At 41.4% G+C, this 11966-nt stretch overlaps 2 protein-coding genes across 2 annotated transcripts; one reads left to right on the top strand and one right to left on the bottom strand.

The window, feature by feature from the left end:
• Positions 1 to 261: 261 nt before the first annotated feature.
• Positions 262 to 5577, bottom strand: slc25a17l (solute carrier family 25 member 17-like). Its single transcript, XM_071910448.2, has 9 exons — positions 5267 to 5577; positions 5035 to 5095; positions 4713 to 4779; positions 4240 to 4394; positions 3983 to 4099; positions 3746 to 3891; positions 2962 to 3057; positions 1988 to 2070; positions 262 to 1872 (listed from the first exon to the last, which is right to left on the bottom strand). The coding sequence occupies exons 1-9, from the start codon at positions 5339 to 5341 to the stop codon at positions 1725 to 1727; spliced, it is 948 nt and encodes a 315-aa protein (XP_071766549.1). The 5' UTR covers positions 5342 to 5577; the 3' UTR covers positions 262 to 1724.
• Positions 5578 to 7201: 1624 nt separating this feature from the next.
• On the top strand, positions 7202 to 9762 carry anks4b (ankyrin repeat and sterile alpha motif domain containing 4B). Its single transcript, XM_071910466.2, has 2 exons — positions 7202 to 7362; positions 8622 to 9762. Exons 1-2 carry the CDS (start codon positions 7202 to 7204, stop codon positions 9760 to 9762), a joined length of 1302 nt encoding a protein of 433 aa, XP_071766567.2.
• Positions 9763 to 11966: the final 2204 nt, after the last annotated feature.

Consider the following 11966-nt stretch of genomic DNA (forward strand, 5'->3'; position numbering starts at 1 on the left):
CTGAGTGACTCAACATCCAAAATTCCATTCATCATATCAGAGTGAGAACATAGTGACCACCGAACAGTCTTACAGCTAGTCTAAGCTCCGACATGTGACACACTTGCAAGACAGCTAATAAGAGTGTGGATGAACCTACTGACCGGTAAAATCATGAAGGCCACAGACAGATAATTCAGTGCATCATGGGTAGTTTACAGCTTCAACAGTCATTGCAGTGGTGGAGCACAAACTTCAGTTGCTGATAGTACAGGTTTTTTTTTGTGTAGAGGCACTCAGCACCAAGTATATGTACTCTAATGCTTATTACTTTGTTTACTCTCAAACTCTCAATGTAAGATGCTCCTGTGTACTTAAATCCCTCACCCAAATTATCCATTTATATTAAATTAATTGTAATTTCATATAAATTGTTAAAATCCAAACATACATTTATGAAGTGGAAAAGTTGTTTCAGATTTTACAATCTATATCCACAAATATTAATTGGGAGTTCTACACTTTCTCTCAACTTTTTTTATTAAAGAATGTAATGGTCTTTTACAACAGACCCTCTAACCAGTTTTCATTTCTGTATCCGTCAGTGTGTTTACTTGTTGCAGCTGTAGACGACATCTAATTTGCATGTAATACTGCCATCTTAAGTAAACATGTTAAAACATTTATCTGCAGATATTTCATGAGGTTAATGTCTTACAGTAAACCAAGGAGTTAAGGAGTACACTTCAGTTAAATTCAAAGTTAAAACAGAATGGTTCAGTAGCTTAGATCAAGACAATACTTGCCACAAAGAGGTGGGAGATGGGTAGGGAACCCTTTTGGTCATTCTTTGCAGCAAACTTCTGTTGTAGAAAAATACAAGTGATGTTTCTACCAACTAGTTTTAAATCTCAGATGATAGCTTTTGATAATGTTGTTATCAACAGTACAGATGGCATTAGTTTGATGGTTTTCAAGTGAAGGCACCAAACTTCACTGGCAGCTGGGACATCAGAAGCTACAAGCTGCCTATGAGGAATCTCTCTAAAAAGGTGATGACAGTGGTCTTCCTGGAAGGGAAGTTGGCCCACATAAGAGCTTTAAATACAGTACTCAGTAATATGTGCAAGAGGGTGAGAAATGACGCCCTCCATCAGGCTATGTTTTTAGATACGTGCCACTTCAGTAGTGCAATCAACAAATTGCTTTCATTAAACGTTTCCAGAAGAGCAGACAGGCAGAAGCAGGGGGTTAAACACTCTCAGCTTAATAACTCCTTCAGGTGAAGTGCCTGCAGTTAGCAATAATATTGAGTACAAAGCGACCAGCCACTAATTTGCTTTTCTCAAACACAGAAACCCTACTAAATTCAGCTCTTATAAGATCACTGACAACCACGTCAAGAGAGATTCAAGAAAAGACCAGTCTGCATAAACAGAACCACTTAGGGGCTGAGAGAGAGAGGGGGGGGTGTGTGCGTATTATTTGATAGAAGCCAACCACAGATCCCACCTCTGGTTATGGTGCATGTTATGGGTGAGGATGGGAATCTGTAGCCCTAAAGTCACCAATCCCAGTCTTTCATCAGCACACTGATGTGACTCAATTCCTGTCCTAATATATCAATGCCAGGCTACAGTAAAACCTCCCGACACCCTGTAGCTACCCACTGGCGGCCTGGCTCCTTGATCTGAGACGGGGCCCAATAACGCCAACGCATGTTACATTCAAGTAGGTGTGTGTTCTCAGTGCTTCAGTTTCTTGTTCAGGCCCATGACTTTAAAGGTGGCTGCAGTGATCTTCTCATACACCACAAACATGAGGGCAGCTGTCAGTACCGTCTGTAGGAGCTTGGCCTCCAGGCCTTTGTATAAGCCAAGCGGACCGTGCCTCCTGTACCACAGAGAACAGATACAAATGAATGAGCAGCTATCATAAAATCTTTGCCTGTGGGCTCATTGTGTAAGTGTAAGTGGTTGTGTGTGTGTGTGTTAGTAGTTAGACTCACTTGATTCTGTCCATCAGCAGGTGGAATACGTTCCGCAGGCTTCCTAATACACCGCCCTTGCCATCACCTTTGTACTGGCCAAACTAGCGAGAGAGCAGACAGCAAGTTATTGCCTTGAGATATGAAGGATCATTCACACTGTGAATGCCAATAAAGAATTTATATTATCATGATATGGTCCTTTGGAAGGTATTCTGCCCCACTCATGTCTGCATGTTGTTCTACAAAATGATTTCAGAAGGCATTAGTGTTTCTTGTTCAGTTCCTGAGGTTCCACGAAAAAACATCAAAACCTTCTTGCCACAGTATGTGAAAATACAGATGGCTCACTTTTAGTGAGTTTAGTAGTTTAACTTGTCTGTACATACATTGTCTCTATTTTTACATACAGTGGCTAGAGGTTGAGGATTTATTTTTTCCTCTTGAGCTTAACGAACTGGTCTTAAATGCTATCAAAATGAATCCCATGTTCCTCACTAGCTATTATATACAGTATTTGTTATTGTACAAAACTGGAGGGAGGGGCAAATAAAGCTTTCCTGGAGCAATCAGCACCAATGAAGGAAAATGAATATATGCTTCAGGACTGTCATGCCTTCTCTGGCCCCACATGGCGAAGTTGCCACATAAACTGCTGATTCACTAGTTTTGTCAAGTACACAGTAAAATTTGCACTACAATGTAAACATACAAAGGAGCTAGATTTAGAATTTAATATGGTCAGTTTTTAAGGTAAAGAATGTCGTTCACACAAAAGGAGCCCAGTGGTACGATCAGTCGTTTAAGTGCAAATTTCTTCATCTGCTCTTAAACACATTGACGTTTCAAGCCTTTGCCATATTTTTGATAAGCATCAAAAGTAACATCCCTGCCCAAAATCCTTTACTACAGACTAAACTTGAGTAACATATGATGTTAAAAGCTGAGAATATTGTAGCCCCTTAGAAAATAAAGTCCAAAAGTAGAGTGTTTACCCTTAGGATGGCCTGAACCGTCTGCAGGGGATATGTCGCTGTGGTAGCAACGGCCTTGGAAATGGCTCCAATGAGAAAGATCTCTGCTGAGGATATCTGCAGAAAGACAAAAAGTATTAACCCACAGGCTGACAAACCTGTCTAGTGTTGTCACTGATTTTCAGAATAGCGTTGTCGAACGTATATTCAAATCTTCTTTCAAATATTCTTGAAAAGAGCTTGATTTATCTCAACACACACTCAAATTCAAAAAAGAACACCACTTGCAAGAATGCCATATTCAAAATGTATGCATATTCAAAATGTACCCAACTTTCAGGGTCAGGAAATTAACTTTTTCTCTCCATTGGCCACAGTAGCTGATTGATTGCTGAATTCACCAGCCACTTCTACCCTTTAACCCACTAAATATGATTACAAACAAACTCTGAATGAGGGAGGTTACCTGTCAAAGTGGCTGGTACATTTTGTGATGAATAATTAACAGCATTTACATCACCAGAACAATTGTTGTTGGATAAGGCCATACACTATACCCTAGAAAGGTCCCCCCCCCTTCAATGGGAGTAAGCTTGTTTTCAGTTAATACATACATTGCTTTGGCTCTGAGTTTAAAGGTGAGCCAAAACTACATAGCTCACAATTACTTTACTGCTGAGGCATTTGCATCTTTCTGATAGAGAAAAGAAATAACAAAATAAATTAACTGTATGAATCTAGTCACACGAGGCTCATAGATCAGATTTGATGGTGTAGCATTCAAAAACCATTGTCTTCCTCTCACCTTCCTCCCTCCTGTGCCTGCCCTCCTCTTCATAGCCTCATAGAACATGAACTGCACAGCCGGGTTGAAGACGAGGACCAGAGAGGGCAGGGTGCCGTTCCACAGGGTGCCCACCCCCTCGTTGGCTATGATCTGGGAGAAGGCATCTGGCAGGGGAAGCACAAACATAGCGGGGTTTGACAATGGCATGCCATCAAAGAGAAGCATGTTTGAAGACAGACACACATACACACACACCAAATATTCCCTTGTAGTGGGTCTGCTGGAGGTCTTCATTTCTGAACTTTGCCCCCTGCAGCTTCAGGCGAGTGTTGACCACCCACATGGGCGTGGTCAGGATCACATTCACTGCCCCTGAAGGAAGAACAGATAATTAGCTCTCTTGAATGCACCCTTCATCCTTAGGTCTCTCAGTCAAAACCTGTAGTCTTCACTTGACGTGTGTTATCAGGTCATTAACAACATATAGAGTGATTCGTTTTGAGAGCGCTCACCTGATATGACCCCCATGAGCAGGTCTTTGCCAGGTCTGGACTTGTGCTGGCCAGCGGCTGCCAGCTTCTTCAGCGTGTTGAAGGTGTAGAAGTAGACAAAGTTGGAGACGCAGAGGCTGGAGATAACTGGGAACCAGCCTCTGTATAGAGACAGACTGGGAGAAGGGGAGAAATATGAGTATGCGGAAATAGTCTGGAGAGATGGAATATAAACATAAAACTACCCAGTTATGGTGACAAAGTATGGAATTACAATTGAGATGGAATGTTTGATCAGGTGCTTTTGGTCCCATGGGTGCAACAGCAGTGTAAGCCCAGTTTGAGGCCACATAAGGGTGTCTGGTTCAGTCGACTGCTCAAATCAAACTAAGGGGATTGGATTTCAGAACAGTTGCGCAAAACAAGAGCCGTAACTCTGGGAGAAATTACTGCAGCCAGCAGGTTATGTGACAGTACGGCACAGTGAGACTTACAGGCCCTCTTCCTTTGCTATCTCAGACAGGATGATGGGGGTGGATTTGGACTTCCGATTCTCATCCACTGAAACAAAAACAAAAGAAGATATGAATCACTGCTCAGTGACGCCAGGTGCTCTGAACAAGTGACAGAACAGGGTGAATTTTACATTTTCAGAATGCAGTTGGCACCAGTAGGCCAGCTGTTTATCACACTCAAACTGGAGTTGTGCTTCACACAGTTGCAGCCTATGATGAACTTTGCTACTTGAGGTTTAGAGGTCGGTGCTGCTATCAGGTGTGTGTGTGTGTGTCCATTCAGACAAGACCTTCGACTCACCCTGTAGTCTGATCCTGGCTGTATCCAAAGGAAAGAAGACGCTCATTGCTGTCACGCTCCCCTAAGGGCCAATGCATATAATGTTACTAACAAACATGCAAATTTCAAAACTGTAAGAATCTGTCGGTTCCCTGCACCTATTATGAAACAATTCATATGCCAAGACGACCAAGTTCAAGACAAACACAGCTCAGATATTTAACATTGGGTTGATGACATTTCATCTGCTCACCGCTGCACCTGCCAGAGCATGAACCAGCGTCTCGTAGGACAGGAGGCCGACAGCCGAGCCGCCGTTGTCGGACATCTCTGCAGCTTCTCCCGGACTGACCGGCCGAGCCAAACGCCGGGAAGTAACTGAAGAGCGACCTGGTCTAAACAAAGTGGTCGGTCGGGTGGTCTTTCTCGCTGCAGGGCTGGTTATGGATTATTAGACAAACATCTATCTACAACTTCATGATGTTTTCAAGGAAGAAGGCACGCTGAGAGAGACAAGAAGCAATGCAACGCAGACAGTTGTCTAATGCCGAATCTGCCGATTTGCGTTTCCTCCCAGTTCTCATTCGTTGGTGGTTCAGTCGGGTTGAGAATGAGATAGCCTACTAGGCCACATCGCCATCTACTGTAAAGGAGTCTGTAGTGTCAAAATGGCCTATCTGTGCACTTGACATATTTTGGTGCGCGCATGCATTGTAAATGTACGCGCCTTCATGACGAAGAAGCCCATCAGTGTGTCTTGTAAACCGAGGTTGTTTGATCTTGCTCACCGAACAGCTTCCTTTATTTTATCACATGCGTTAAAATGGGATGAAAGGAACAAAAATAGCACTGGAACTCAAAAACATGTGTAGAAGGATACTATACAAATATCACAACAAGTCCTGAGAGGATAATATTATGATATTATAGGAATATTATAGTGATACCAGAGAAAATCATAGTTAATAGAAAATACCACAACGTAAGATTCTTAGAAAAGATGTGTAATTTTTAACATATCTGTGTGTCTTCTTTGGGACTACACACACGTGTTACTTTTCAACACAACATATGTTAATGACAATACATTGTTACACAACGTGTCGTTATTAACATATCTTGTGTTGAAAAGTAACACAAGTGTGTGTAGTCCCAAAGAAGACACACAGATGTGTTAAAATGACACATCCTTCTTAAGAGTGAAGGTGTCAGCTGGAAGAGACAGCATGTAGAAACGAGAATGAGGCAGAAACTCCCCAAGATTAGGGAAGAGACAGCCTACCAGCAGCCTATTTCCTCTGTAGTGCTCTTTATTGTTAAACTTGCTTACGAAAAAGAACTATAGCAGCCTAATCAGATAGGCTAATACATTTTAGAAGGATACTATAATATCACAGCAAAACTATAATTCCATATTGGGATGTTATAGAAATAACACAGTTACGAGATAAACGAAATACCACGAAATACGAAAATAACAATAAACTGTAATAAGAAACTTTATTAGTAGTTATTAGAATTTACAATGATTTAGCAATCAAGAAAACATCATAACTCCTCATAAAACAGGTAGCCTACAAGATGACCGCACGCAGACAGATGAGAATAGAGGGTAATAAAACTAATCGGATAAAAGACATAACCTAACATGGAATCAAGTCTTTAAAAATAACTTTTCAGTAATGATTTCTAAGACGACGTCATTATAAACTCATAATTAGGTACCACAGACATATAAGTCCCTGTAGAAATATTATATCGATTTTTAGTTTGGGAGGTTAGGTGTGTGTATGGTAGAGCGCCCATTTTTTTATTATTATTATTTTGGATTACTTCGATTACAATGCTTTTTTTTTTTTTTTATAACCTCCGGTTAGTTGGGTGACGGAGTAAAGACACCTTGGGATTCTGGTCTGCTGGGCCCACACGTAGGCCGCTGATAAAAGCAGGAAAGGCGTTTAAGTGAATGTGGCAACTGACAGGAGTGAACTGGACTTTGCTTTTGTTTTATAGCTTTGTTCCGCAGATATGTTGACGCCCAGCTCTCTGCTTCGGGACTGCAGTCTCCACTGTGCATCCGACGCGAGTGGGAAAAAAGAAAGTGCCAGATTTGTATTGAACTTTTTGTATTTTTCCCCTATCTGATGTTGAATGGTAGTGTTAAATATTACTTACAACGAGGTAAACGATGTCTCGGTACCATAAAGCGGCGATTGACGGCTACTTGGACCTGTTGAAGGAGGCCACGAGGAAGGACCTGAACACTCCGGATGAGGATGGGATGACACCCACCTTATGGGCTGCTTTCCACGGACATGTCGATGCCCTTCAACTCATATGCAGCAGAGAGTGAGCACCAACAGCCTTCGCTATATCGCCTGTGTTTAATCCCATCGCAGTTTATAGGCTTATTGTTAACTCAAATGTTTAGATTTTGATATCTTAAATGAAGAATACTAACTTTGGCATGCACACTTATCAGTTTGGTTAGATTGTGTCACTTAGACATAGAGAAATATTTTTGATACAATTTCTGTTATAATAGTTTATAAGTGTGTAACTTCCCTACAATAAAGGAAAATAAAACTACTCCAAGATATACAATACTACTTCCAGTGTTGCTTGTAATCAAAATAAATAGTTAAAAAATTATTAATAAAAATTATTGTTCACTGAATTTTATGGATGGGGTGTAATGTGTTTTATAACTTATTATATCATACTGTGAATCAGTCAATAGGATCCTAGATGGACTTTGACAACAACTGTGTTCACATGTTGTCCACCACCATACTATGCGGACCTAAAACTATACTCCACTGTTTAGACTGCACTCTCCCATGAGCTGAGCCAAATGTTTAATCAGCCAAAGCCATTCTGTAAAACAAAAGAGCCTTTATCCATCCCCACCCCCACGTCCCCTTCATCTCTGTCAACATGACAAAAGACAGGCTGCAATGCAGCACAACATTTGCACTGAACTTTCTTTCACTCTGAGGTTGAGTGAAGATATGGAAGATATCTAGAGGAAAGTTAGATTCCTGTAACCCATTTCTCACCTACGTGGCCATAAACAACCTAAGTGTTTTCATTAGCTTACAGGTTGGGATTTATGACAAGCTGTTGCTGTGATACCGCAATCAAGACTTTTATTGCTGTAACGATGGGACATGGCACAGGAGGACTTTAAATCTTAATAGCTTACCAATTATCCACAGCCATGTTTGGTTGATATTTTGCCAGTATACTGTCTATGTGAAGGCCTTTTTGTTAATTCATTATGAATGAACATTTTGTTACATCAAATTTAATGTTACTGCAAGCCCATATTGCTTCATTGTCTTTTAAAAGAAAATGGTTCTCTGTTAATATGCAATTTGTACTCAAACTAAACTCAACTAAATTGATCATCTTTGAGATTCTTGTTTTTCTTGATCTTGGTAACACTTTTGGTGATAAGCGCTCATTGCTGTGGTCAGCAATGAGCGCTCTCAGTCGGAGATAGAGAGTAGCAAAATAGACATAGACAGAAATGTATTTATATGAAAAAGTTGCAGATTATTACTTTAAGTCTCTTATTGAACTGTGTTTTCTTGTGTGTTACACAGAGGGGACCCCAACAGGAGTGACATCTGGGGGAACACACCACTGCACCACGCTGCCAATAACGGCCACATGCATATCCTCAGCTTTCTGGTCAACTTTGGCGCCAACCTTTTCGCCTTGGACAATGAATTCCACACAGCCATGGACGTTGCCGCTTCACGCGACCGCATGGACTGCGTGCGCTTCCTAGATGCCGCCGCCTCACAGCAGACCAACCAGAATCCCAAGAAGGTGGCCAGTCTAAAGAAGGAGGCCAGCAAGGATGCAGAGAGACGGGTGAAACTCTGCGAGAAGGTCAAGAAGAGACACCAGACCAAGATGGATAAGATGTACCGAGGAGTAAGCAACAGCGGGTCTGTTTCGGAGGCCAGTGTGGCACCGTCGTTCTCAAGCGGCGGCACCATGAGCGGCATCAATGAGCAGTTCTCCAAGCTCATTGCCTCGGACACATCTGGCTCACTCACAGCCAGGGTTAAGGGCACGCTCCAGAAGAAGTTTGGCAAGAAAGATAAAGGCACACTGCAGAGAGTGGGAGGGGATGGGAACGTCATCTTCCTCAAGCAGGAGAACGGAACGCCTGACAAGCCAGAGCTCGCGGACGTCTTCAGTGAGCAGGATGAGAACGAGATGGATGAGGACGGAATGGCAGGCTTCCAAGATGATGATGATGACGATGATGAACCCGGCCAAACCAAACAGTCTATATTTAACCGGCCCGGTCTTGGGGGTCTGATCTTCATGAAGAAGATGGGGCTCGAGTCAGAAGACATCCCTAGTGCGAGCAATGAAAATCTCGGCTACCTCGTTCAGAACGAGATGTTCGAGACAGAGGGAGATTATGCCGGCTTTGCGGGGGACGGTGATGCGGACCTGCCTTGGAACCAGGAAGAACTGGGATTCGATGACGACGATGATGAGGAAACCTCTCCTTTGGATGTCTTCTTGTCTGCAATGTCCTTGCCAGAATTTGCCCTGGCATTCAGCCGGGAGCATTTGGACCTTGAAGCCCTCATGCTTTGCTCTGACGAAGACCTCAAAGGCATTCACATCCAGCTAGGACCCAGGAAGAAGATCCTGGAAGCTACCGCCCGCAGGAAGAACGCATTGGAGGGTCCTGTCGTCATGAAGGACAGCTACCTGTGATCAGAAAACATAGTAACACTGATTAGTAATACTTTTTGCTATCCCTTGGAAAGAAAATCAAGAGTTTGATTTTTGGCACAAGACAAAGATGATACAGCAAACATTTTGTTTTCCTTCCAAAAATAATTTCCATATTTGAAAGTAATTATACTTGACATTGTGTAATGCTATATTTATACTCTCTGTGATCCACATTGTAATTGTAGACAGCATGTCATGTGACAGGACCTATCAAACAGCAGCAGCCTCTACAAGCCAGGTTCAAATAGGCAGGAGAATGGCTGTCACCATTGAAAACGACACTTAGGAAATGAGGTGATTAAACATCTGGATGGATCTCAGAACTGCTTTGCATGAAAAGATGCAGCTGCTGCTTAACCTATTAGCAGAAAATAAAAACATGGTAGAAACATGGTCAGGTAGTCTTTGTTAAATCCATAATATTATCATGTAGACAAACAACAAGTGTTGTTTCACAATATAAAAGATGTGTTTTTCTATGGCTATGCAAAAATGGAAAGAAATAGATTAAAAAAAAAATGTTGGGTGATTCTATTGTGCAATTGCATAGCCTAAGGATACTATAAGCATGTTTTCTAATTTGACAACATAAAAGACAAATAAATAAAGCACATTCTAATTAGTGTTCTAATTAATGAATTGAATTTATCCTCTGTTGAAAGGGTGATTTGCTTTAATTTCTTGTGTGTGTTTGTGTGTGCCTGTGTGTGTCTGTGTGTGCGCGTGCGTGCATGTGTGTGTGTTATGAACATAAAAGGCAGTGGGTATTTAAAAGGCTTACAGTGTGCCAAAGTCCTGAGCCCATCCTCCAAATGATGGGGAGTCACTTGGCTTCTGATGTAGACAGAAGTGGGTTTGAGGGAACAGAGCTGTTTCAGCTGCAAGTGTGACTGTATAGTGTCTGGTGTTCTTGTACCAGCCTTTGTAGTCAATCAACAGTCAACAATCAACATTTACTGTTTTTCTATTCATTTTCCATTTCACATGCAGCCAGTGTGCCACGCTAGTAATATTCAGGAGCCCTGATTGGCCACCTGTTGAGCTGTGGATGATGATCTCTCCCAATCCCTCAACACAGTCAGTATAATATTTCGATTAGTGTATTGTGACTTTGTATTTTATTATAGGCCGATAAAGACTTGCATCTTCCAAATAAATGCAATACTTAAAGTTATAATTTATTTGATGAGGAAAGTTTCTTCCATTCGTGCATGCTTGGGCTGTAAACTATAAAGTTACTCACCTACCATCTATTATATTTCAGGAACTATTAAAGGATGAAATCTCATAGAGTTTGATTAGCTGATTGAAGCATGAACGTAAATTTAGTTCAGATGTATTTTCTCTGCTGTCTGAGAATCACCGACTGCTATACACGTGCTCCAGGCGAGAGACGAAAGACTTTTACTTTGAAGGCCACGGAGAGGCAAAGCGGACGTTAAGAGTTGTTAATGCTAACCAACGAACAACAGAAACAATGTGTGATTTTCCACTTTCGAAGCGATGGGAAAAAAATTGGGTACACTTAACGACTATTGAAATTGCCTACTAAAGTCTTGGTCGAGTCTCTAATCCTGTGTCCGTGGTCTAATCTGTGGTTTCTGAGAGCTAAAACTACTACCAAAGACTACTGAAGGTAAAGAGACTTCACCAGCCTCTGGGAACCTTCGTCCGCTACCCGGGACAAACATTTTCATGTATTTGTGAAAAAGGCTGTTTTTGACCTAGACCATATATTTTATTGTGTGTATAGAGAAAAAATAGTGAAATCAGCCTTTACTCTGTTTTCACAAATACATGAAATGTTTCACAAATATAAAATAGTGTAATACGTAGACTAAAGGCATTCAATAATAATCTTGTCCAGGTTGGACCAGTCTAAGTAAAGTATTTTGTGATCTAAACCTTGTCTTTTGTGGTGTGTATAGAGAAAAAACGGTGAAATCAGCCTTTACTCTGTTTTCACAGATAGATAAAAAAGATTCACAAATCTGGAAAGGGGTTTAAAACAATCTTTAGGCTCTCACTGACAGTTGGCCCAGGTTGGACTTGTGAAATCCTCTGAATTTGAATGTCAAACGAATATCAAATTTCATGCTATCTTTACCGCGGTGTTTTACGACATCACTCTGATACAGTTCCTAAAGTTACATTCTCTTATCTAGTTTGGCTAGTATCTAGCA

The sequence above is a fragment of the Centroberyx gerrardi genome, chromosome 7 (genome assembly GCF_048128805.1).
Source record: "Centroberyx gerrardi isolate f3 chromosome 7, fCenGer3.hap1.cur.20231027, whole genome shotgun sequence".
Taxonomy (NCBI): Eukaryota; Metazoa; Chordata; class Actinopteri; order Beryciformes; family Berycidae; genus Centroberyx; species Centroberyx gerrardi.

Bases quoted from the DNA above. Each gene is read 5' to 3' on its own strand.
- slc25a17l (XM_071910448.2), bottom strand. From the start codon at position 5,341: ATGTCCGACAACGGCGGCTCGGCTGTCGGCCTCCTGTCCTACGAGACG. The intron at 5,096-5,266 runs GTGAGCAGATGA...ATTGGCCCTTAG, and splicing joins ATGCTCTGGCAGGTGCAGCG to GGGAGCGTGACAGCAATGAG. The intron at 1,873-1,987 runs GTGAGTCTAACT...TCTGTGGTACAG, and splicing joins CTGCTGATGGACAGAATCAA to GAGGCACGGTCCGCTTGGCT.
- anks4b (XM_071910466.2), top strand. From the start codon at position 7,202: ATGTCTCGGTACCATAAAGCGGCGATTGACGGCTACTTGGACCTGTTG. The intron at 7,363-8,621 runs GTGAGCACCAAC...TGTGTTACACAG, and splicing joins CAACTCATATGCAGCAGAGA to AGGGGACCCCAACAGGAGTG.